The sequence below is a fragment of the Dama dama genome, chromosome 29 (genome assembly GCF_033118175.1).
Source record: "Dama dama isolate Ldn47 chromosome 29, ASM3311817v1, whole genome shotgun sequence".
In the NCBI taxonomy this organism is placed as follows: Eukaryota; Metazoa; Chordata; class Mammalia; order Artiodactyla; family Cervidae; genus Dama; species Dama dama.
In genome coordinates this window covers 69,634,547-69,660,814 of record NC_083709.1, presented here as the reverse complement: position 1 = coordinate 69,660,814, position 26,268 = coordinate 69,634,547, and the positions used below count along the sequence as shown (strand labels likewise).

The window sequence follows — 26,268 nt, the reverse complement described above, 5'->3', positions numbered from 1 at the left end:
CAGCAAATTCTGGCCCCAGCCTATGGGTATTTTTGCAGTAAATCAAGGCCTATTTATTACTCATAGAGTATTTTGGGGGGGGGTCCATAATAAAAAAAGAAATGCAAAACTTAATTTCTCTTCCCTGCTACATTGCTCATTCTTCTTTAATAACCCTCCCTTATCAGCCTCCTGGCAGCTTTTGCATTCCTTTGCATGTTAATTACTTTATTAATTACGTTAATATCTTTGGTTCTGCCCAGCACATCTTGGCGCTTTTTGTTTCTAGCATGCACCCATTCTGCCTTGTTCATTGGCATATGCGGGCCCAGTTCCCGCTTCTAAAAGGGACTCTTTGAGCCTCGGTAAACACGTGGCTTTCAATTAGTCTCATAGTCATCATTCCTGTTTTCTTCTCAGCCGTGTCACTGGTCGGGTGTTTTTAACATTGTCCCAAACGGAAGCTATGTTGTGCTGCTTCTGACTTTGTTCCTCAATCCTCATTTCCTCTCCGGTCACAGCTCAGAGGGTCCCACAGCCTAACACTGAGTGATGAGTAGTGACATTTCCAGGAGGAGGATGAGAGGGGTTGAACCCTGGGGTAGATGGAGGAACAGGTTTGTGAGATGACTGGAAAGTGACCTAGGAACAGGTCTCAGGAAGCCTTGAATGTTAGCTGAGAAGTCCAGACTTTACCCAAGAGCCAGCATCCTTGCTGAGTGTACATCATGGAATACTAATTCCATTAGGTATCCCCACATGAAAGGGACTGGCGAGATTTCATGGTCCAAAAGTCTAAGAAATGGCAAAAATGATGAATCTGCCTCTTGGAAAAGTACAGTGGGCTTTAGCATGTTAAAGGCTCTGTGAAGCCCTACAGTTTACAATTTTTAACCAGAAGTTTTTAACGTTAATTCTTAATGATAAATATTTAATTAATTTACATTCATATTGGCTGTACTAGGTCTTCACTGGGGCTCTTGGGCTCAGTAGTTGCAGCATGTGGGACCTTGGTTTCCTGACCAGGGATTGAACCTGGGGCCCCTGTCTTGAGAGCACAGTCTTATCCGCTGGACCACTAGGAGAGTCCCAGCGATAAATAATTTGCTTATTTATTTCTGGCTGTGCTGGCTCTTTGTTGCCGTATGTGGGCTTTCTCCAGCGGCAGCAGACAGGGGCTACTCTCCAGGCGAGGTATTGGGTTTCCCGCTACGAAGGCGTCTCTCCTGTGGAGGACAGGCCGTAGGCGGCACGGGCTTCAGGATTACAGTCGTGGTGGGCAGGTTCAGTTGCTCTGCGGAGTGTGGTCTCTTCCCAGACCAGGGATCGATCCCATGTCCCTGTATTGGCCGGCGGATTCTTAACCAGTGGACCACCAGGGAAGTCAATAGTAAATATTTTAAATCAGCATTTCCAAAGCTTCTTTGGCCATGGAACTCCTTTTTCACTTGCATGATGTAGCGTATTTACATCACATATATGAGCAATGTAATTTAGGGAGTACCGGTGGGGGAGACCAGGAACCTTTCTGTGGGTTCTGAATCGGAGAGGGCGTGCTTAGATTTGGCTTTACAGAGGTGGCTCTGGCAGTCAGTTGGAATGAGGGGAGACTGGAGAAAGGAGGAGAAAATGATATAGGCCTGGAACAGTTCAAGCAAGACAGAATAAGGATCTAAAGTGAAGGTTTCAAATGTTTCAGTATTTTCTTTCCATTTTATTTCAAGCTGCATTGTGGTCTTGAAATTGGAAAATCAGTGTTGCTATAATAAATCACAGTACAAGGGTTTTACTCAGGCTTAAAATCTGAATGAGAAAAGCAGTCTGTGCAGTCTTCCATCTTCCAAGGAAGCAGTTAGCCCTACGGGGTGCTGGGACACGATAGCATCTGTTTCTGCAACTCATCAGAGCTCATCGAGGTCTTCCTGGCGGACAGACCCAGACGCAGGTTCCGAGCCCGCACTTCCGTGGCGCTGTGACCCTGGGAAGATGGCTCTGCCCCTCTGTGTCTCCGTTCCCCCTAGAGCAGAGAGGAACAACCCTTCCCTCACGGGACAGCTTCAGGGATGTGTGAGGGGACGTGTGCAAAGTCCTTATTAGCACAGTGCCTGACATACGATAACGTAAGAACAAATAACTGCCTTTCCATATAAGTCACGGCAGGCTGGGCGAGGCTGCAGTAATAAAGAACCCCTAAATCTTCACAGGCGGGCGCAACAAAGCTCTACTCCTCACTCCTACAAAGTCCACCTGTGGAGCTGGGTGGTCTCCATAGCAACCATCTCCCATAAGACAGCTCCAGGATCTGAACCCCAACACAAGGAAGCACACGGGTCTTGCAAACAGCTCTTCTGTGCTTCAGCCCATCAGGGTCAAATGTCACGTCCGCCCACTGCCCACCAGCCAGAATCAGTCGTGTGACTCCCACAACGTACAGGGGCTGAGAACCATGGGCCTGCAGGTGGGGTGTCTGGGGAGCTGTAGCCTCTGCCAGCCCTTCATCCCACGGCCCGTCCTGCCTCACATCGCGGTGTTAGAGGGGCACACGGAATTATGTGTGTGAAAGATGCTAAGTCAAAGTTAGAAGTGCGCATACGCTTACTTTGTGCTCTGCCAAAGCCACATCACACTCGTCAGTTCATAGGAAAAACTTATGACATCAACCTTCTTTAAATCGACATTGCTGTTCTTATTCCCCCAAGTCCACTTCACCTCTGGACCGCCCACTCCTCCTCTTGTTTGAGTCTTTGAAACTATTTTTCAGTGAGATCATTGAGGCCACTTATGAGTAGCCTTTGGTGGCCTCTTTTTTGGAACGGCACACCAGGAAGCACACCCCGCGTGGAAGACGTGACCCTGGAACGCCCTGAGGAGTGAGGAGGCCACCGGCATGTTCCTGCCGGACGGCCGGGAACACTCCCGGGGTGCCTCTCCATGTGCTCCAGGGTTCCGCAGGTCTCTAAGGAGCACCGGGGCAGGGGCGGGGTGCACGTGGCTGCTCCAAGCACCAGCAGGCCCCCGAACGCGGACACTGACAGTGTGGGCCGTCAGCTTCACGGTGACGCCTGGCTGCAGAATAACCAGCGCCAGCTCAAAGGCAGCCCCCGGTGCGTCGGGCCCTGGGCATGGGGAGGGGGCAGCAGGCTCACCCTCTAAGACCCTCCTGGGGTCTTGTGTCTTATCTGGGCCCTGGACCCTGTGGAGACGGTGACAAGATGAAGAGCGGCCAGAACAGGCAAAGAACAAAAAACTGTTCCGCCGCACAGAAAAGGCTGATGTCAGCCTGGCCAAGAGGAGGCTCAGAGGGACACTGTCGCCGTCACTGCACTTCAGAGGGCTGTCCCGGGTCCCAGACAGGAGGCAGGACCTGCAGGGCCCCGGAGGGAAGAGCCAAGGTCAGCGGGGCCACTTCTGGGGACACAGGCCTCAGCTCAGGATGAGGAAGAACACCCACCTTTCCGTCTGCCCCATCCAGAAATTCACCGGGCTTCTGGAGAGGGTAGTGTCTCATCACCAGAGTTGTGCAAAGAAAGGTTGGACGAGTTTTTGGCAGGGACGGCACACTACCGGGAGGAGGCAAAAGAAGACGCTTGAGTGCGTCTGAGCCCAGAAGTTGTGTGATTACAAACCAGAATGGCTGACCTCAGAAGACTTCCATTTGTTGCTTTGGGGTGTGAAAGACACACAACAGCTTTATGGTTGCAGTGAACTGGAGCATCCTGCTCCCCTCGGAAACCCCACACTGCTGCGGAGGAGGAAGCACTGACCGGGAAGAGGAGCCTGCCCCAGGAAAGGAGCCCCTGCAGAGGGAAGAGGGTCGTGCACACGCCCCCACCCCGCTGCTGCCCAGGGATCCCCTCCTCTAATGAAGCAATCTCTGCCACCTTGTCGGGCTCCCAGTACGCTTGCCTCCTTGAACGGCGACAGGCAGATGAAACAGACGCGGGAACGAGGGGGTGCGTCTCTGCTTCGTGGCCCTTGGTCTCAATGCTCTTGCTCGATGCTCAGAACCACTCACAAAGCAGGTGACTCCAGCATGTCCCAAAGGAGGATCTGGGGCGTGGAATGAGCATGTGACCGCCCCGGGCCAGAACCTCGCTCAGAGGCAAGGCAGGTGGCTGCCTTTAGCTACTGGCCAACTGTAAACCCTGAGATGCAGGAGGGCACGGGAGAGGGGACCCCGGAGGCTTGTCCAGGCAGCCACCTTCCTTTGGGAGCTGGGACTCCCACAATTAGCCAGAGTTCCCAGGGAGGCTTACAGACAACAGAGGACCCTGGGGTCAAGCGCCAGCTCCTCGGGTTTCTTGCTGTGTGACCTTGGGTGAGTAAGTCTGTTCCTGGGCTCAAGATCTATGCAAAATAGCAATGAAGCTAAACTCCTAGCGCGGTTAGGCAGACCTAAAGACACTTGAAAAGCATAAACTTGAGTGGTATGCCCAGCAGCGGTGGAGAGAGGAGGTCTGTCCAGGATCCCAGTGCTCCAGCCTCCTGGTTTAGAGCATCTTTGCACCCTAGTTCTGTCACCTCCCTGTTCACACCAAGCTGGCCTTGACTTGATAGCAGGGTCTCCATGAAGCACCAGCCAGGTCGTGCCCTGAGCTCACAGCAGACCCCTGTGAGAGGGTGGCAAGGCATGGGTGTGGCCAGGCCAGGGCTGAGCAGGGCAGTGTCCCCTGGAAGCTCCATTCACATTTGAGGCCTGAGCTTGAGAGGTCTGAAGGCTGGGCAGGCGAGAGGCCTCTCTGGCCAAGGGCTGAGCTGGGCAGTGTCCCCTGGAAGCTCCAGTCACATCTGGGGCCACCGATCCTATCCCAGGCCAGGGACAGTTACACATACATGGAGATCCTTTGGCCTGGGGGCTGCTGGCCAAGAGGTAGGATGTCGGAGGGAAGCAGGTATTCCCAGGCCAGGCTGAAATCACAAGGTGAGCAAACTGCCTTGGGCCAGCTAAGGGCCAAGACCAAGTCCAGTTTAGGGCAGGGTTTTCCATCCTTTTTCACATTGTGATACATGATCCTCATGGGACCTGGGTGGCCCCATCTGCTGTGGCTGGAGATGCCTGGCCCCAGGCCTGCACCCCGAGACAAGAGGACACCGTCCTGGGACGTCTGTAATCTGTTACCCGCACACGGGTAACAGGCATCACTACAGGGAGCTCTGGGTTGGCGTCTAAAGCGAAGGTTTGGGAAGTCAGGCAGACCCAGGTTCAAGCCTCAGCTGTCAGCAGATGCCCGTGTAATCCTGAGCCCGTGGTTCAGCCTCTCTGAGCCCTATCCAGCACCCCCTAACATGGGGGGTGTGCTGGGGTTCACTCTCGTGGTGACAGTTTAGAGGAAGTGGGACTTAGCTCCGAAGCTGGCACGCCGCGAGTAGCTAGCACGAGTCAGCGGACAGGAAGCATGAGCGGTGGCGGGGATGGGGGCAGGGAGGGGGGAGGAAGTCCAGTCTACCACGAGGCCGCAGCCCGCCCCGCAGAGAGGCCGGAAGCACAGGGGCCTTGGAGGGGCAGGCCTGGGGTGAGAAGGCCTGGGAAGATTTCAGAGACGGAGGAATGGGGTGAAGGAAGGGCAGCGAAGGGCCGGGAGGGAGATCAGGGGACTGGGCCGTGGATGAGGCTGGGTGACCGGTCAGGGCTGGACAGATATGCCGGGTCTGATCACAGAGGGTCACCGTGCCCGTTCAGGCTCTGGGTGACTTTGCTGAGGTCTGAGGAGCCACTGAAGCTCTCTGAACGTGGCATTAACTTTGTGTGGAAGACCACTCTGGAAGCAGCACAGAGGAGGAGCTGGGGCAGGGTAGGCGGAGACGGGGGAAGGCAAACGGCACAGGAGCATCGAGAGGTCCTGAGAATCGGCCCAGGTCCTGGTCTGACCTGAGCGGATGCGGGGACGGCTCTCAGAGCCAGAGAACCCGGGAGGAACAGGAATGAAGGCATAGGGAGCAAGTGGTGAGTTCCGGCTGGGAAAGGCTCAGGAGATAGGGTGGGGGCTGATCAGCAGATGGAGGGCGTGAAAGTAGGGAGCTGAGCTAAGGAGGGCAAAGGACCACAGAACCCTGAGAGGACCCGGCCTGGAAATGAGAGTCAGGACTAACCCGTGTCCCTGCCTCTGGCCACGAGGAGGTCTGGGTCCATGGGGAGTCCTGCTCAGGGCAGGAGGTAGGGAATGTGGATGGGGTACAGGGAGGCTTTCGGAAAACTCCACTGGAGGCCAGAGAAAGGGGCCAGATCGCCTGAGAAGCAGAAAGCAGGAAGGAGCTTTGGACCCGGCTGGGGCAGAGCAGCAGAGTGACCCACAGGAGAGAGGCCTCAGGGAGCAGGAAGTGTGTGTGGGGCGGGGGAGGCGGGGGAGGGTGTCCCGCCCTCATCACCCATCAGTCGGTGCCAGTGGCTGGTGCCTCCCGGAGCTCTTGTTCCTTCTCGGGGCCTAGGTTATAGCTTCGCAGAGCCTCACTGTCCCGCATCAGTATCTGAGGGACACGGGGCTCCCTTCTGCTGTCTGCTCTCCTTTCGTTGCTCTGCTCACCCCCGCCCCACTCCCCCACCCCTGGCCGAGGCCCAGACGCCCAGCTGTGGTGGGTCAGGCAGGTCCCAGGACCACAGGAAGCAGGCTGTGCTCTCAGGGTGGAGGGCATGTGGGCACACATGGTCCTCACGCGCCCCCTGGGAAACACAGGGGCCCCCGCAGGCTAGAGCATGACGGTCTCGGCGTCCCGGTCCCGCTGAACATGGGCGCATGCCAGATTCCAGGCCGCCAAGCTGGGCACTGTGCTTCCTGCCTGGCATTGCCACTGCGGAACCACAAGTATCGGCACTCGGAGGGGAAGGGCTCGCCTGCCCACAGTGGGCCTGCAGACCTTTCTGCTCAACACCGACCCCACACACACCAGGAGGTCATGGGAACGGCTCCCCCATGTTCCGCATATTCCAGGGCAGGCCGGGAAAAGCTGCCTCCAGCCCCAAGGTGGGGACGCCTCGGGACATCCCAGGCCCACCAGAGATGGTGGCTCTCTCCCTCCTTTCTGGTAGGCCTGGTCCAGCTCCTAGGTCATGGATGCCATCCCTCTTCCATCCCACAGAACCCGGGACAAGTCTCAGGCCTTTCTGCCAGGTTCCTCAGCATTCCTCTCTCACCAACCAAACATGTCCTGCATTTTAGTAGAACTCCCTAAAGCTGCACAAGCCTGCGGGGGAGGAACACGGCGGATCAGCTGCCTGCCTCCTCGGTCCTCTCTCCCAGAAACAAGCCAGTCTCTTTCTTGGCTCCCGCGGTGCATCTGGCCTCCTCTGAACGCGTGGTGCCCGTGGCGCTCACCTTCCCAGAGCCAGCGCTTTCCACCAAAGTCACTGCTCCCCCAAAGGGAATCCTCCTCCAGCTGCTGAGACAGCGGTGATTTCTCCAACGGTGAAGTCCGCCTGTCCTCACCCACATCCATTGCTTTCAGCCACCTCTCTCTCTCCAGTTCTTTTACCAACTTAAGAAAGGACAGCTGTCACACTTGCTTCAAACATGCTCTTAGAATCATAAGCCCTTCCAAGCATTTGATTCTGTAACGAACACTGGAGCCGCGCTGGCCAGGATACGGGAGGGCGGAGATGGGCCCAGCTCAGGAGCAGTGACGCGTGCACGGTCCTGCGCCGCTGAGTCCTCATTTCCAAAAGAGGCCAGAAATCTGGGTGCTGCGTGGCATCACCTGAGGTTTAAACACTGACTATGAAATCTGACAACGCTAAATGCTGTCGAGGTGAAGTTCCACACACCCGCTGCCCTGCACATGCCTGAGGGGCACGAGTGGCCCTCTGCTCCCGGGCGGAGGAGGGCTGCCCAGCCAGGGCCCTGCCGTGGCCTGGTGACTCTCTCCTGGGCAGTGCTGGCCCCTCCCCGTCCCCAGCACTGGGTCATCATCTCTTCTGCAGAAGTGCCAGTGTGGGCCCTGGTCTCTCACTGCCCAGCACAGCCGGGCCCGCTGAACAGTGTGTGACGCCCTGCCCCTGTGCCGGGAGGGCGCCGCAGACCGTGAAGTCAGGCGGAGCAGCGGCACCATTACCCATTGGCAGAGTGCCTTGGGGGAGCCCCCAACCCTGTCAAGCACCGCTTGGCTTTGCATTCAGCAGCAACTCTTGGGAGTTCTGCTCTGAGCTTGCCCCAGAGGCCTCAGACAAAGGCCTACAGCGAGCAGGGCACCCCCGCTGGCCTGTATCCACGGGAAGGGGACCAGAAGCTGGCCTGTATCCGCAGGAAGGGGACCAGAAGCCAGCCACAGACGCTGAGCTGCCCCCACTTGCTCTGTAGGACAGAGGTCTGGCTTGGCTTTGCCTCTGACTTGCTCTGTCACCATAAGCAAGTCTCTCGTCTTCTTTGAGCCTCCGTGTCCTCACCTGTAACATGGGTATAAAATTCCTGGCTCCTGAGGTCAAAATCAAAGAGAGACCTTAATATGAATGCGTGTATGAGCTGTGACAGGCTAGAGATGTTAGGACCTATTATCACACTTGTCAGCCCTTAACTTCCCCCAAGATCATTCTCACCTCCGCTATGACCCTGACACAACCACAGAATTTCCTGTTAGATCCCAAGGTCAAACTCAGGACGCCTCTCTGAACAGGACCAGGCAGGGATTCGAATGCTGAGCCCAGGCTCAAGCCACCTCCCCGCCTTCATCTCCCCTCCACACAGCAGGGCTGCAGGCAGTGGGGCCAGGGAGGACAGGGCGAGCTGCTCCGGGCCCCGGCACGCCTGAGCGAGGGTGCCCGGTACCAGCAGGCTGGGTAAGTCCACAAGCCAGAGGCCGGCCCTCAGGCCAGCTCCGGGGGCTGACCTGGCCACGACTGGCGCCTGGGAACGGTACATTCCGGCGAACGCTGGCCGGGGGGCAGCCCCGAGGCTGCGCAGCAAAGGGCACGGGATCAGGGTCAGGACACACCTGCGCCTGTGTCCCCAGTCAGTCACCCCCCTGCCAGGAGTCCTTTTCTGGGCCTGTTTCCCTATCTGTAAAAAGAAGAATCAGACTAGAACATAATCCCTTAAGTGTTTTAAAAGTGAGGAAGCCTGGGGAGGGAGATTCTGGCTGCCATGGTGACCAGAGGACGTTCCTGGCGTTCAGTGCCGAGAGACCAGAGCTTCTGAGTGCTCTGCACTGAGCAGGACGGTCCCTCCCGACAAAGAATCACGTGGAAATAATTGCCGGAAGTGCCCCCAGAGAGAAACCCTTGAGGGTGATCTCACAGGTCCCTTCTGGGTCTGGGATTCTGAAAAAAATCCACCTAAACTCATGATCAAACAGTCTAAAAAGAAAATCTTACCTTGAAGTGACAGCTTAGAGCTTTGCTGCCTCGGAGATGTGGGGCTGCTGCTGCTGAGATAAGCAGCCGGCCCCGGAGAAGTCTGGAAGTTTCCTCCTGGCTCCAGCGCTCTGCGGCTCTCTGCAGTGGGAGATAATGATGATGGTTTACACATAAGGAGCAGGCTTTCCAGTTTCAAAAGCCTGCTAAACATGCTAGTTACCACTTTTGATCACTGTGCCAAACCTGGGAGGTCGCAGATGAGGAAATCACGGCTCAGAAAGGCTTAGGGACGTGTTCACGGTCACACAGCTGGCGAGGGATGGACTTGGGATCTGAGCCCAGTGGCCGCTGTCTCCCTGCCTTGGCTTCCTTGGTGGGACCCCCGCCCCACCCCACACTCTTCCCCTAAAAGAGGCAGTGCTGACTCACATGCCTTCCCAGGACAAGAGAAGCATCTCGAGACGGAAATGCAGCCCAGAAACATCAGACATGCTCCCACCTCTCCCTGCCACACACTCTCAAACTCACATTTATACACACACGTCCAAGGGAGAAACCTACCAATTTTACCATCTATTTCAAAAGTCAGCTTTGAAATTAAAATTTAAAAAAGAGACCAAAAGCCAGCTTCTGGGAGCTGGTCAAAAGGTGGAAGGAACCCCCTCCTTTATAGAAGCTCTGGCCAGGTGGGGCTTGGGAAGCTGAGCTACCTACAGCAGAGGCAGCCTGAAAGGTCTGAGATCGTAGCCAAGGGCCCCACAATCACAGGGGACGCACATGGCGCCCTCCATGCCCCCACCAGGCTCCTCACCCCCCACCCAGGGTCTGAACACGCAGACGTGTGATGACAAGTCTGCCCCTGTGCTTACCTGTCACTCTGTCTCAGAGGCGTGTGAGTGACAGAAGGAGTCTGCACTTTTCAACTGAATTATATTTGATTTATAATGTTGTGTTAATTACTGCTGACAGCAAAGTGATTCAGTCACATGTATATATACATTTTTATATATTCTTTTCCACTGTGGTTCATCACAGGATATTGAGTATAGTTCCCTGTGCTATATAGTAGGGCCTTGTTGTTCATCCATCCGATATATTAAAGCTTCTATCTGCTAACCCCGACCACCCGCTCGGTCCTTCCATCGACCCCCTCCCCCCCGTGGCAACCACCTGTCTGTCCTCTCCGTCCGTCTGTCTCTCTGTTTCATGGATGGGTTCCTTTGTGCGGTACTTTAGATTCCACATGTAAGTGATATCAGGTGTCATTTGTCTTTCTGACTCACTTCACTTGGTATGATAATCTCTAGTTGCATCCACGTTGCTGCAAATGGCATTGTTTCCTTTTTTACGGCTGAGTGGTACTCACTGTATATATGCGTACCACATTCTTCTCTATCTGTTCATTACTCACTGTATATATATGTCCCACATCCTTCTCCATTCATCTGTCAGCGGACATTTGGGTAGCTCCATGTCTTGGCTATTGTGAAGAGTGCTGCTTTGATCATAGGGGTGCACGTATCTTTTTGAATTGTACTTTTGTCCGGGTATCAGGACAGGAGAGGGATTGCTGGATCATGTGGTAATTCTGTTTTTAGTTTTCTGAGGAGCCTCCACACTGTTCTCCACAGCGGCTGTACCCACTCACATTCCCACCAACAGTGTAGGAGGGTTCCCTTTTCAAGAAGTCTGCATTCTTAACCACAGGCCTGCTAAGCTGAGGACCAGATGTCATCCTGTTGCTTAAGATCCTTCGAGGCCTTGCTGCCCAAAGGCCAGTCCTGGACCAGCAGCATCAGGCATCCCTGGGAGCTACTGAGATTCACGCCGCCCAGACCTACTGAGCCGTCTGCACTTTAACAAGCCCCGGGGGTGGTTTGTGTGCACATTATATAAGGAGTGAGGAGCAATGCTGGCCCCTCACTTACTACACTCCAGCCACACCGGCCTCCTTTTGGTTCCTAAAATGTGCCAAAGTCTCTGCCATTTCAGGTCCTTGCTGTTCCCTTTCCCAGGGATGCGCTCCCCCAAGGGCTTCACTTGACTGGTCTTTCCACCATTAAGGTCTCAGACTAAATATCGTCATAAATAACCTAACCACTAAACAACCTGATCTGAAGTGGGTCCTCTGGCTGGTAGCACCAGAGCCTTGTGTTCCCTTTAGGAACACTTCTCACCCCTCTACTTGTACCTGTGGCCTGCGGTTCATCACACTGCTGCACCCTCCCCGGGGTGCACGCTCCAAGAAGACAAGCATCCTTATATATATCAGGACATCCTTATGTCCTGATCTTACTAGAGTGGAAGCCCCCTGAGGACACGGCTCTCATCAGTCCTGCCTTCCCCATCCTCATGCAGCCAGGCCCCGGCATCCAGGGCAGCGTGCGGTACGCAGCAGGCACGGAACCACTGGCCAAATCGATTCTGAGTGAGTGGATGCAGGACAAACACACTTGTGAGATGTGATACAAACAGCGTCATCTCTCAGTTACCCAGGCTTACATTAACTGTACTCAAATTAACCCCTGGGCTCATTCGCAGATGGAAAGCTGAGGTCAAGAAAAAGGCGAGGACTTGCCCAAGGTCACCCGGTGAGTCTAGAGCAGGACGCAGCTCTTTGACCTTTCAGGCCTCCAGGTTGCAAGCCATGCTCAGACCCTTGCTGCTCCACTTGTGCGGCCTGACAGAGCCGGATGTTTGCAGGGGCCACTGACCTACATTGTGAACAATTGCATCATGCAGAGGGACTCTCAGGCCAGCTGCTCTCCTTTCACTGCACAGATGGGGGAGGCTTTCCCGGGCCACGTCTGCCTGCCTCCTGCTGAGCAGCGGCCGGACCAAGAGTCAGGTGTGAGCGCGTGCAGCCTCCGGCCGTCACAGACAGGCATGGCCGCTCTGCTGGGCACTGCGCCCCGTTAGGCAGAAAGAGCACTTTATCAGCTTGATTTCTCGCAGCACCAGAGCACAGCCTTCCCAGAGCTCCGGGGGCTTCAGGGAGGCCCCTGTTGAATGGTGAGCAATTAAGCCGTTTCTCCCTGAGAGCAGGTTTAGACCCACTGTCTCCTTGGAATCTGAGGCGGGGCCGGTCAGGGGGCACACACAGAGAGGAAAGCATAAACACTGGTTTGGAAGTCAGACAAACCTGGGTTTGAATCTCAGCTCTGACACTTAACAGCTGGAGATTTAGGGCAAGTTTTGTAACCTCCTGGTGCCTGTTTCCTCATGTAAAACGACTAACACCTTGTAAGGTTCTTGTGCACCTTCAGCAACACGTATAGAGCTCAAGGCTCACAACTGGCACACCTGTCACTCATGACAAGGCAGCTATTACTGGCTGAGGCCAGCCCATTCCCCTCTGAGGTCATCTCTCATGAAACTGTCCTGATCTTACTAGAGTGGAGGCCCCCTGAGGACACGGCTCTCATCAGTCCTGCCTTCCCCATGCCCAGAACAGCTACCTGGAAGATGGCAGTGTAGTACTTAACAGTTATGCAACGAATGAATAAATGATTACTTAGGAAATTGCCCAGGTGAACAACAAGGAAGGAAAATGAAAAGAGAGGAAAAAGCAAGCTGAAAGTTCCTGTAGGCCAGTCATCTGGGGAAAGGGAAACAGTCTTAGGCCAGTGGAAATAATACGTCCACAACTGTACAGAGAAGTGGGCCTGAAATCCTGGCTCAAGCCCGGACATCAGATCCCAGGGGTCAATGCCCTGTGCTCCCTGACGCTGGCCTGCATGGCCAGCCCACTAGAAGCAGGGGGAGTGCCCTCTGACCCCTCCTTCCCCAGTATCCCCCCATATCCCCCCAACTCTGCTTCACCCACTGCCCCAAAGGGGGGCGGGGTAGAGGGGTAGCTCCTCCAATGTGCCTGAAGTCTGGCCTCATTTAAGGCCAGGTGAGTGCCTTCTCGAATAGCACAGGATGCTGCTGACAGCTCACCACTTGTGGCCCCCCGGAGCCTCAGGAGTAGCTCTGTCCGCCCAGCAGAGGGTGGGCCTCAGCAGGGCGGACCCCCCCACGCGGTTCTCTGGTGCCCTCTAGCGGCACTTCGGTGCACGCCAAGGACCCCAACTAAGCACTCGGGCAGCGGCCCAGGTCCCCTGCTCTCCCGTCCCTGGTCAGGAATGTGTGTGACTGCTCAGAGCGCTCTGAACTCCAGCCCCAGGCACTGTCGGGATGGATCGTAACAGAGAAGGCACGGCTCTTATAGTTGGCTTCGAGACTCAATGCAGGGCTCATCTGACTTTGTATTCAGACTCCCTGCCCTCCAGCCCCGTGAGTACATAAACTTCATCGCTCATGAAACCCCCCAGATCACTGATCTGTGACCAGTGTGCAGACATGGGGCTGTTGTGAGAGAGACACTGGTGACCAGCAGATACATTACTTCTGCGTCAGTGCCTGCATGCTGGGAGATGCAGTAGAACCATGTCTACCAACCATGACCCTCGGACTCTAGGCAGACCCTTGTTTCTTCGCTTCCTTCACACCTCTGCAGGTAAGGCTGTGCTTGAGGTTAATGGGGTGGATGGGGGACTGAAAGACCAGATACAAGAATTTGGATTTCAGGATTCGAAGAGGGCAGAGCAGGCCAGGATGGAGGGCATGAGGAGAAGGTTACTAACAAGGCAAAGGGTAATGAGGCTGGAATGTCAGCTGCCAAAGGGAAAAGACAGAGCTAGCTGCAGTTCCATGAAAACAACCTATGGGCTCTTTTTAAAAGACATTTATTTGGCTGGGCTGGGTCTCAGTTGGCGGCAGGCAGGATCTTTGATCTTCACTGTGGCATGTGAACTCTTAGTTGTGGCAGGTGGGATCTAGTTCCCTGACCAGGGGTCAAACCCAGGTGCCCTGCATTGGGAGCATGGAGCCTTCACTAGGGAAGTCTCCACCTAGGGGGTCCTAACCATAAGGAACGTGTGAATCACCAGTGGAAGGCAGCTACTTAGAAAGCCACAGGGATCTGGAGCAAGGTACTTAGTACCACCTGAAGTGCTGAGCTCAGCTCTAGGTTTGCCGATCAAAAGTAAACTCAAGCAGTTTAGGAGGACCAGGCAAGTCGTGGGGAGAGACGACATATGCTTCACTTTAGATCTTGCCCTTCTGAGGAAGAGCATGCAGACACAGGAGAGAGTTTGATATCAGTGGTGGGAGGTATAGAAGGTTCTGGTTCAATTAAAACAGAAAAGAAAAAAAACCTGTGCAGCCGTCTCACCAAGAGTGGGAGGAAGGGGCTCTGTCCATGGCAGTATGTAAGCCAAGCAGTCATTGTCAGCTTCCCATGAATGGACTGTTCATTACATTGAACAATGGAGTATGACAGAATCAGTCCTTTCTACCCAGAACCTAAGAGTTCATCATAAATGATCACCTTTCATTGTAGAACAACAGACACAACCATCATTAACGGGCTTGCTGTTCACGCAAGGCTGTGATGGGCCTGTGCCACTCACTGCATTCTGAGGTCTGCTTACTTGTCAGACACTGGAGAAACCAACTTGTGCCACTAGGTCACTCTGACCTTGGGGCCAAGTCCTTTCCCAGTCTCCTCAATTAAACACTGAAAGGACACCAAGAAGCCTCTGCCACTCTTGGAATCTGGGTCGGCAGCAGTGGAGAGGAAATCTCTAGACCTAGCCTCTCTGACTGTGATCCTGGGGACCACCTCACCCTGGGGTGTCTCCCCACGGCCACCACTGCAGAGGCTAAGCTGAGGCTTTCTGTGGCTTGGGACAATGAAAGGGGAATCATCCTGAGAGCATGCCACTGGATGATCTAGTTACAAAATGGCCTGAGGCCACTGGCCCCATCCCTCCCAGCTCTTCCTGCATCCATGTGAGAGCATCATCTTTCCCTGGGTACCCAATGGCATGCCTTGAAGGTCAAACCTAGTGAGCAGGGCTAAGAGAAATAGGGTTTCCATCCTCCACCTGACCAAGACCTTTCCCATCCCTGGATCCCACCAACATGCCCCTTCTTCCTTGTGACTGACCCTGGGGGTTGCCTGCTTTTCACCCTCAGAAGTGGGGCTTTATTATGGGCCTTAAAAGGCAACATCCAGAACACAGTTCTTTGATGAGATACCCTCAGTGGGATCTGTGCTACAGACAAACAAATTTACAAGGAAACCTTCAGCATAGTAAATTTGTTATTGGTAGTGTATAGATGTACCAATTTTGAACTATTTTGTGTCTGTTATAGAATTGAGGAAATGGGTGACTATCTTGATGTTGCTAGAAACCAGGGATCTTACTGTGGGAGAATAAAAATGCAAATATGGAATGGGGGAGAGTAAGCAAGAAGCAGTGGTATTTGGTTTTATTTATACCTATAGATAGATGATGAAGAGATAGCTAGAGTGATGGTGGGTGGATGGATGGATAGACAGATAGAAAGACAGATAAAAGGGTGTAGAAGTAATGATAGCCCAGGAACAGTGAGCACATCAAGTACCCAGATATGTTTCTAAATACTATTCTCTGCTAAAAAGAACCAGAACTCCACAGGAAAATGGCTGATTCCAAGACTAGAGCAAGGAGAATATAAGGAGAGCCTGGAACATCTTGTGCCTAGAAGTAGGAAAGTGCGCCCAAAAAACTATGAGGACATGTTGAAAAATCACAGGAGGCAGCATGAAGGGGTTTCCTACTGGCCAAATCTGGAAAATTTCAAACAAAATGAATAACAGTAATGGATTATAAGACACTGAATCTAAAAGGATCCCGTAAGTCTACACGGATATACATGAATGAGTGGCAGGAAAGGAAATATCTTATTAACAGTATATTGCCAAGTACTTAAATGGAATGATAGTTAGAAAATTACCATTTTGCAGTCACCAAAGTAATATGACTCAAAATAGGAATTATCAATGCAAGCTGCAACCACTGAGTTAATGTTTGTGGGAGAACAGGATACTCACACAGTCTCAAAGTATCTCCCACAGATTATTTATTAATTACAAGAGGGAAATAGGTACCTCTGAAGTGTAGAGATCTGGTAGACATCATCTCAACCAAATGATCACAAACATCACCAATAATGGGACAAAGTGTCATAAAGTGACCGTGATCTGAAACACTGAGGAGATGAGAACATCACTTACCCAGAATTCCTCCCAAGTATGTATAACTAGAATTTGGTCATGAAAGCACATTCAGACAAACCCAAATGGGAGGACATTCTACAAAATAACCTGGAATCTTCAGAAATGACAATGACATGAAAGACTGACGTGGACTGAGGTCTTTTTTATATTGAAGTTTATTTACAGTGCTGGGCCAGTCTCTGTTGTAGAGTGAAGTGACTCAGTTATATGCATACTTTTTTTATATCCCGTTATGGTTTATCCTAGGAGACTGGAATATAGTTCTCTGTGCTATACAATAGGACCTTGTTGTTTATCCATTCTAAACTTAATAGTTTGCACCTCCCAGCCCTAAACCCCCTGTCCATCCCTCTCCCCCTCACCCTCCTCCTTGGCAACCGTAATGCTGGTCTCTGTCTGTTTTGTAGATACATTCATTTGTGCCATATTTTAGATCCCACATATAAGTGATATCACTTGGTATTTGTCTCTCTCTGACTTCTTTCACCAAGAATGACATCTCTCGTTGCACCCGTGTTGCTACAGATGGCATTATTTCCTTCTTTTTTATGAGTACTGTCCCACTGTATATGTGTATCTTCTTTATCCAGTCACCCAGCACTGGACATGTCTTGGCTATTGTCAATAGTGCTGCTGTGAATATGAGTACATGTATCTTTTTGAATTATAGTTTTGTCCAGGTGCATGCTCAGGGGTGGGGTTGCTGGATCAGAGAGTAATTGTATTTTTAATTTTCTGAGGAACCACCATACCGTTCTCCATAGTGGCTGCACCAACTCACATTGCCACCAACAGTGTAGGAGGGTTCCCATTTCTCTGCACTCTCTCCAGCATTTGTTATTGGTAGACTTTTTAATGATGGTCATACTGATCAGTATAAGGTGGCACCACATTGTAGTTCTGATTTGCATTTCTCTAATAATCAGTGGTGTTGAGCATCTTTTCATATGCCTGTTGGCCCTCTCTATGCCTTCTTTGGAGAGATGTCTCTTAAAGTCTTCCACCCATTTTTTGATTCAGTTTGGAGGTTTTTCATTGTTGTTTTTGAATTGTATGTGTGAGCTGTTTATATATTTTGGATATTAAGCCCTTGTTGGTAGCCTCATTTGCAGATATTTTTGTCCATTCCACAGACTGTTTGGGGGTTTTTGTTGTTGCTTCTTTGGGTTTTGGCCTGTACCACATAGCATGCAGGATCTTAACCAAGGATCAGACCTTTGCACCCTGCAGTGGGACTGGAGTCTTAACCACTGGAGCTCCACAGAAGTTCCTGGCTTTTTTTTTTAAAATAGCTTCTTTGGCTGTGCAAATTTTTAAGCTTAACTAGGTCCTATTTGTTTATTTTTGTTTTCATTTCTACTGCCTTGAGAGACTAAGAAAACATTGATGTGATTTATGTCAGAGAATGATTTGCCTATGCTCTCTTCGAGGAGTTTTACGGTGTCCTATCTTATGTTTAAATCTTAAGCCATTTCGGTTTTTTTGTGTGCATGGTGTGAGGGTGTGTTCTAACTTGATCATTTTACATACAGCTAACCTTCCCAGCACCACTGCTGAATAGACTGTCTTTCCCTATTTTATATTTTTGCCTCCTTTGTCAAAGATTAATTGATTGTAGTTGTATGTGGGTTTACTTTTAGGCTTCCTGAGGTCTTGAGGTTGAAAGAGAAAGGGCTGGTTCCAAGGCTGACTACAGACACAATAAGTAAAGGTAACACATGGTCCTTGACTGGGTCCTTAAAGGACATTACTGGACCAATCAGCAAAATTTAAAAATAGGTAGTGTATTAGATAATATACTGTATCAATATTAGATTTCCTGAATTTGGTAGGCATCTGTGGTTATATAAGAGAATCTTTTTGTTCTTAGGAAATACATGCTATTTAGGGATGAAGAAGGGCCATGATGTCTGAAGCTTAACTCTCAAATGGCTCACTAAAAATATATGCAGAGTTTATATTTTTTCATTCTCTGGTTGTATTTTTCTCCTCTTACCACCATCTGGCTGATTCTCCCTGGAGTTTCTCGGTTCACTTTCCTCAGAGAAGGACGCCTGGGTTGAATCCTCTCTACCACCCTCTGAGGCAGAGCACTTTGCACTAGAAAGTGCACAGGTCTCTGACAGGCCTCTGGATTGGCTGCCTGAGTTCAGGGGCCCATTCCCTATAAAATCAGCCCTGGCCCAGAGCGCGCCGTGTGGTACATAACGTGGCTGCTACCCACCGCTTCCTCCGTGGAGGTAGTGGGCAAGAGGATCTCCTTAACAGGGCTTGGCAGGCCCCATGCTTGGTCTAGCCACTAGATACTGTATTTCCAACGACCCAAGTTAATTCCAGAGAAACCTGAAGCCTCCTGACCTGACTCTGTGCCTCATTCTTGCTTTCACTCTTTTAACAAACGTTACGGATGGATGCCTGCTCTGGGCCAGGTCTTGTGTTACGTACTATGGGCACAGGCGTGACCCAGTCCCTACTCTCTTTGCTCTGATTCAAGCTGGACAGGCATTGAAAACTCAGATAATTGAGGTGTAGAGCGAATCACAACCAACAAACAGAAAGCAGTCGATGCGGGTTGAGGGCTGAGCCCAATGATGACAAGAGATGGGGTTCCGAAGGCCTCCTGGATGGTAGCCCTGGCTGTGGCTCCCGGGATGGAGTGGGCCATGAAACAGGGACCTGGCTGTCAGGAGGGTGTGCAGCGCCATCCCTGGGCTTCTGTTTTCTCTTCGCACAGCCGGACCCAGCGGGACGGGACATCTCCATCCGGCCTCTCCTGGAGCACTGTGAGAACACCCACATGACCATCTGGCTTGGCATCGTCTACGCCTACAAGGGGCTTCTCATGGTAGGTGCAGAGCTGCAGGCACAGTGGGGAGACACGTCTCTGGCAGAGCTCCCTCTCCTCGGGGCCTCCGTCACCATAAAAGTGAACGGAACCCCCAGGACCAGGCACGTGCTCTTTGCCACTCTCAGTGCCCGGCACGGACCGGTTCAGTCCCATGGCAACCATACGAGAGAGGTACAAACAGCATCCCCACTTCACTGGTGAGGACGCTGAGGCTTGGTTTGCCCCAGGTCATCGAGCTGGTGGTAGGTGGCAGAATAAGCCCCAGACCTACGGGTGTGCCTCCCGGCTGCCACAGTCCTGCTCCGACAGCAGTCTGTTGACATCCAACGCACGTTCACATCCTGTGGGAGGCAAGTGGAACCATCTCCATTTGCAGACACAGAAAGTCAGGCTCAGACAAGTTCAAGGGTTTGCTGGCGGCCACCTGGTAACCTCCAAACCCAATACTCTTTCCACTCCATTCATCTGTTATACAAAGATCACATACCAAGCCCACCTCACACGACTTGGTGAGTTTCAAGGTTGGAAAGGACTTGAAGGGGCAGTTCCACCCGACCGTATCCTGGGTTGACCCTTGAATCTTCTCTCCACATCTTGTGCAAAACACGCCCGCACCTAAATACCTTCAGGGTCAGGACACGGGCCACTGCACCCTCAGACCCTTCCACAGCAAAGTTAAGCCACCGTCTGCCTCTGTGGCAGAAGTACCCAGACACCCTGTCAGAGAGCAGGCGTCCCGGCACCCACCCCCAGCCCTGCTGCACATTGCCGACAGAACCCAGGCAGGGCTGTGGACTTGCCCGGTCTCTGCTTCCTCCCCTCTGGGATGCAGACAGCCATACCCAGCTGTAGGACTGAAGGAGCCAGAATGAAGCCGGCTTTCAGCAGTGTGGTTTCCTTCCCTCTCTCAGTATCTGCTTCCTGGGCTTCTGGTTCCCATTCTGATTGGAATTAAAAATAACAATTAAACAGTCTGTGAGATAACACACCTAGAGGAGAGGAAAACAACTATGGTTGTAAAAATATACAAATTACAAAATAATTATTAACTTATAATGGATATACCAGTTTATGAAATGCTTTCACATCCATCCTCTCATTTCATCTGGATAGAAGCCCTGTGAGATAGTGTAGGCCCTTGGGATGATGTTAACTGGCTCATGCAGCTGTTGGACGCCCAAATGTCTTCAGTGATAGAGCTAGGGGGAAAGGAACACTTTGTAGGATGGCCTCCTGGAGGGGCTGGACCCCAGCTGAGGCCCCTGCACCAGTCAAGAGCTGTGGACAGCTCTCCCACCCACACCGCCGTTCGGCCCAGCACCCCATCTGCACCCCATCTGCACTTTCTCTGCACCTTGCCCTCCCCTCAGACAACCCTGAGGGGAGGCTACACCCTCAACCATCTCTCGTTTCTGTTCACTGTTCTAGTTGTTCTGTTGTTTCTTAGCTTGGGAGACCTGAAACCTCAGCATCCCATGCTCAATGAAAGCAAGTACATTGGGATGAGCATACTTCAGAGCACATCCTACTTCAGATCACATTTGACCTCTATCCTGTTCATTTCTGCTGGAAATGTATTGATCAGGAATAGAGCTGCAAGTGAGGGCTTCCCTGGTGGCTCAAATGGTAAAGAATCTGCCTGCAATGCAGGAGACCCGGGTTTGATCCCTGGATTGGGAAGATCCCCTGGAGAAGGGAATGGCAGCCCACCCCAGTATTCTTGTCTGGAAAACCCCATGGACAAAGAAGGCTGGAAGGCTACAGCCCACGGGGTCACAGAGAGTCAGACACAACTCAGTGACTAACTCTTTCACTTTTCAGAACTGCAAGTGACAGAGAACTCACAATAATAGGGGTTTAGGAATAATTTCCCTCTCAGGTAAGCAGAAGGGCTAGTGTGGAGGCTCCTAGAATCTGAGCCCTTTGCATCTTGTCTCCCTCACCTTTATCATATAGCTTCCACACAATGGTCTAAGATGACTTCATGGTCTAAGATGACTGCTCAAGCTCCTGCCATCACATTCCACTCCATCTACTAAGAAGGTGGAAGAGGAACAGCCTTCTCCTCTGAAGACACTTCCCAGAGCTTATGCACACCACTTCTACCTCCATGGCATTGTCCTGAACCCAGTCATATGCCACATCTAGCTTCAAGGACAGCTAGGAAATGGAGTCTCACTACTCTGGGTGGCTAGGTGCATTGGAGGATAATAGAAGTCCTAGACACATGAGTTCTGCCTGGTTTAACAGAAAAAAAGACTAGCCTGAATGTCTAAAGACACAGTCCACTTTTGTCACCATATTGCTCTGTGGCCTTGGGCAAGTCCCATCGGCCTTTCTGGGCCTTCCAGCTCTCTGTAAAGGGGGGGATGTGGCTGAGACTGTCTGAAACTCCTTCCCACTGTGGCCTCCTGGGAATCTGTGTGTAAACCAGTGGTGGAAGTCAAGGAGAAGAGACAGTGTAACACCCCACTCTGCATTTCCTTGGCAGGACTCAACCCAGGGCCACAAGTGGGGACAGACTGTGATACCCAGAAGACCTGGCCAGCAGCGATCCCCCAGCCTCCCCCTCTCTGGTCCTCACTTCAGCATAGGCAGGAGTAACAGAAAAACCCTCGGCTCCGCAGCTTCTCAGAGCAGGCGTGTATGCTGCCACTTGCTAACAACCACCCCCTTCTCTGTTCGCCGTTCCAGTTGTTCGGCTGCTTCTTGGCTTGGGAGACCCGAAATGTCAGCATCCCCGCGCTCAACGACAGCAAGTACATCGGGATGAGCGTCTACAATGTGGGCATCATGTGCATCATTGGGGCGGCCGTCTCCTTCCTGACCCGGGACCAGCCGAACGTGCAGTTCTGCATCGTGGCCCTAGTCATCATCTTCTGCAGCACCATCACCCTCTGCCTGGTGTTTGTGCCAAAGGTACGGGGCGGCCACAGACAACCCCCAACCTCCCCACCCTGGCATCTGGCCTCTGGCTCTGTCACAGGGGATTGCTATGTTTCTTCCACGTTCTGAAAGTTTTATACACTTAAAAAAAAAAATAATGACCACAATTCACATCTCAGAAAGTATGGAAAATGCAGAAAAGCAAAACCAGATTTTTCAGAAATCTTACATAGTCCTGCTGCCCAAAAATCATCACTGGTAATATTATGGTTTGGTTTTTTTACTGTTAGTATTTCTGATTAACAGTCTTTTTTTTTTTTTTTTAAATGATTTAGGCAGTGACGCTTTCTCAGATATAGCTACAATTACCATACACTTTGTGGTTTGCCTTTTTAACTTCTGCCCTTTGTACTGGCCCACATTTTATGATCATCATGGAGGGCAAGTTCCATAACTGACTCATCCACAAGTGAGTAAATAATACTCCCTTATTGGTGAGTATTACAGTTCCTTCCAGATTTTTATATTATAAATGAACTTTTTTTCCTCCATAATATATTTTCCTTATTTCTAATTATAACCTTAAGGTGGAGTCACAGAAGTAGTACTTCTGTGGGTCAAAAGTAGTCAGTGGGTCAAAAGGAGTAAGCATTTTTAATAACCACTTATATTTTTCATTCATCTGAAGGGCTGACCTGAGAGGTATTTCCCAAACATTATCCTATCCAGCAGTGGGCAGGTGACCCAGAGGCCTTGACCCCTGCAGGAGGCTGATCTGTGTAGAGGGAAACCTGACCTTCAAGAGTAAGAGGAAAAAAAAAAAAAAAAAAAGAGTAAGAGGAGGAGCAGGACACAGAAACAGTTGAGAAGCCACTGACCCGAGTTAGGGAGTATCTGCCTTAGAAAAGGGGGAGGGAGACCACTGGGGGTCCCCCAGCTCCTGCAGCCTCGAGCGTAGGCAGCGTCGGCTCTGTTCCAGAAGGCCTCTGGCACACACTCCTTCCTTTAGCTGGCAACACGTTCCCAGGCTCCAGGTTAATGCCACAGCTTCTTTGCCTGCATGCTGACTTCCTCTCCACCCTGTGGAAGATGCCAGATGAGTCTAAGCCCAGCTCTTATCGGGTCACTCTGCTTTTTCACCCTCTCTAGCTCTTCACTGCGCTCCTGGCTCCAGGACTGGGTCCCCACCACGGGCCTGCCTTCCAGGACCATCGATCTCCTTGTCTCTCCCAGAGAGCCCTGTCCCCACACAGCCGCCCTTCTCTATAAGCGCCTGAGCCCCAGCCCTCCCATGCTCACACATGCCATCCCTTCTCCCCAGACTTCCTTCATCCTCACCATCCTTGCACAGACCCTCCCTGGATCTGAGCCCAGGCCCAGAGCAGCATGGTGAGCACTCTGGCCTGGGGAAGATCCCTTCTCCATCCCTGCTCCTTGCCTCTGAACCATGAGGTCCTGGCGAACAGAGGCTGTGGCCTTGGTTCTGACAAAAGCACAAGCCTGCGCACTGTCTTCACAGCTGTCGCCTACAGCTGTTTTTATTTTCTGTGTGGAGTAAGGCCTAAGGTGGAATGAGGCTCAGTTGGAGTGAGGCTAAGGGGCATTGGGTGGGCTCTGCAGGATGGCTGGGATTCTCATGGAATCAGGGTCAGGAGACCAGACATCTAGGAGCAAGGAAAAAACCCAAGACTTAGCAAGAGGAAGGGCCTGCCCAAGGGCACACACCAGACAAAAGGACAGAGAAAGGCTGAGCCTGGGCTCCCGACGCCCAGGCTGCGTGGTCCCTAGGGTCCCCTGCTGCCTCTGGACAGGGCCCCTGGAAGCAGCTGGAGGGACAGGGGGGAGTGTAGACCCCAGAGTCCTGTTTTCAGCCCTCCTCTGTCCTTGCAGCTCATCACTCTGAGAACAAACCCAGACGCAGCCACTCAGAACAGACGATTCCAGTTCACTCAGAATCAGAAGAAAGAAGATTCTAAAACCTCCACCTCAGTCACCAGCGTGAACCAAGCAAGCACATCCCGCCTGGAGGGCCTGCAGTCAGAAAACCATCGCCTGCGCATGAAGATCACAGAGGTACCTCCCACAGGGCGGGTCTCAGGGCCCCGTCCTCCCACCCGGGCCCTTCTGCCTCGGGCAGGGACTCCCCGGGCTGCCGCTTCCCCCCACATCCCCCAGAGCATCACCACGTCGTGATGCTGCAGCCCCATCTCCTGTCACTGTGGCTGCAGCAAGAACTGGGGGAACAGAAACTACACAGAATCTGACAGGAGTTTATTGCCCACCTGGCCCAGGCTATGGGGTCCAGTGATGCCCGACTCAAGACATTCTTTAACAGGAGTTCTTAAGAGATTTGTGAGCCCCCAGATTAGAGCAATGAGTTGGGAAAACGGAGTTTCCTACTTGGGGCCAGGGCAGGAGCTCTCACTCAGCTGGAGCCTGTGTCTTCTAGCTGGACAAAGACTTGGAGGAGGTCACCATGCAGCTGCAGGACACGCCAGAAAAGACCACCTACATTAAACAGAACCACTACCAAGAGCTCAACGACATCCTCAGCCTGGGGAACTTCACCGAGAGCACAGGTAGGAGGCGGCGGGACTCTGGGTACGAGGTGTTTTACAGCTGAGGACGCTGAGGCGCAGAGGGGCGGTGCAGGGCAGGCCTGAAGCCCCACAAGTGGGTCTGAAACCCACGACTTTTGAGCACAGTTCAGTGTCTGGAGCCCCACCTGGGGACCCACCTACACACAGCGCTTCTGTTCCTCAGTCCCCCAGGCTTCAGCTCCACGTGTCCACAGCACTGCTGGTATTCCCGGTGTTCTGACTAGGGGCACACTGTTCTTTTTTTTTTTTTTAAATTTTTTTTTTTTTATTATTATTTTTTTCCAGTGGGTTTTGTCATACATTGATATGAATCAGCCATGGATTTACATGTATTCCCAATCCCGATCCCCCCTCCCACCTCCCTCTCCACCCGATTCCTCTGGGTCTTCCCAGTGCACCAGGCCGGAGCACTTGTCTCGGGGGCACACTGTTCTTAGTGAATAAGGTACTCAGACTTCTCCCAGCGTTACAGTTTCAAACACACCTCATCTATGTACAGGAAAGGGATAGTCTGTAAAATGACATGATGCTCAATCCCACCAACCACTTGAAGAACAACAGTCCATTTTTTGCCTACATTTAGGCAAAATCTTTTAAAAGGGCACCACTGTTGCTAAGAGCATACAGAAATGGACATTTTCCTGCAGTGTTCGGGAAGTTGGTCTGGCGCTGTCTAAATGTCAGGTGTTAAGCTCATTCACTAGCAACTCCCCTAGCAAGAGGCTGCCACTTGGAAACAGTTGCACATGGTCAAAGGTGTAGACACACAGTGCTTATTGTAACACTACCTGCTAGGTGAGAAAAGCTGGAATTAACTTCCCTGCCTGTCATTTGGGGTGGTCTTACTATGATACAGCCCCAACAAGGCCCATGATACAGCTGTTACAGAGTGAGGTGTATCTATTTGTGCAGGGCTTCCCAGGTGGCTCAGTGGTAAAGAATCTGCCTGCCAATGCAGAAGAAGTGGGTTTGATCCCTGGGTCAGGAAGATCCCCTGAAAAGGAAAGAGCAACCCACTCGAGTATTCTTGCCTGGAGAATCCCATGGACAGAGGAGCCTGGCAGCCTATAGTCCATGGTGTTGCAGAGTCAGATATGACTCAGCAACCAAACAGCAAATATCTATTTGTGCAGATATGGAAAGATCTCGAAGAAAAGTCCAATGAAGACCAGAATTAAGATATACACAAATGTACACACATGTATGTATATGTGTTTGTATGGGTGCATTTTTTAAACAAGATTTGGTAGAATAAACACCAGGTTATTAACAGTATCCACCTGTGTGAAAGGGACAGTATGTAAGGAGAGTGGGTGAGAAAACTAACTTAATTTTATATAAATTCTCTATTATTGCATACTACTCATTAATACTTCTCTACTCTGCATCCTGTCATTAGCATATAGTCATTAATTTTATAAAATCAGTTTGTTTAAATCAGTGAAAAATCTTTAGTTTCTTTTTTATTATATAAGTAAGAAGTATTTTATTTTATAAACAATATAATTCTTATATATTGAGGGTTGATTGTTAAAAGTTTAGACTGAGATAAGTAACAAGGAAA

At 51.7% G+C, this 26,268-nt stretch overlaps 1 protein-coding gene across 1 annotated transcript in view; it reads left to right on the top strand.

Moving 5' to 3' along the window:
* GABBR2 (gamma-aminobutyric acid type B receptor subunit 2) overlaps positions 1-26,268 on the top strand; it is a 358,625-nt gene that overhangs the window by 325,506 nt on the left and 6,851 nt on the right. The window contains exons 14-17 of the mRNA XM_061132246.1: positions 19,105-19,215; positions 21,913-22,137; positions 23,995-24,177; positions 24,554-24,683. Coding sequence (XP_060988229.1) covers positions 19,105-19,215; positions 21,913-22,137; positions 23,995-24,177; positions 24,554-24,683 — 649 coding nt within the window. The remainder of the gene's footprint in view (positions 1-19,104; positions 19,216-21,912; positions 22,138-23,994; positions 24,178-24,553; positions 24,684-26,268) is intronic.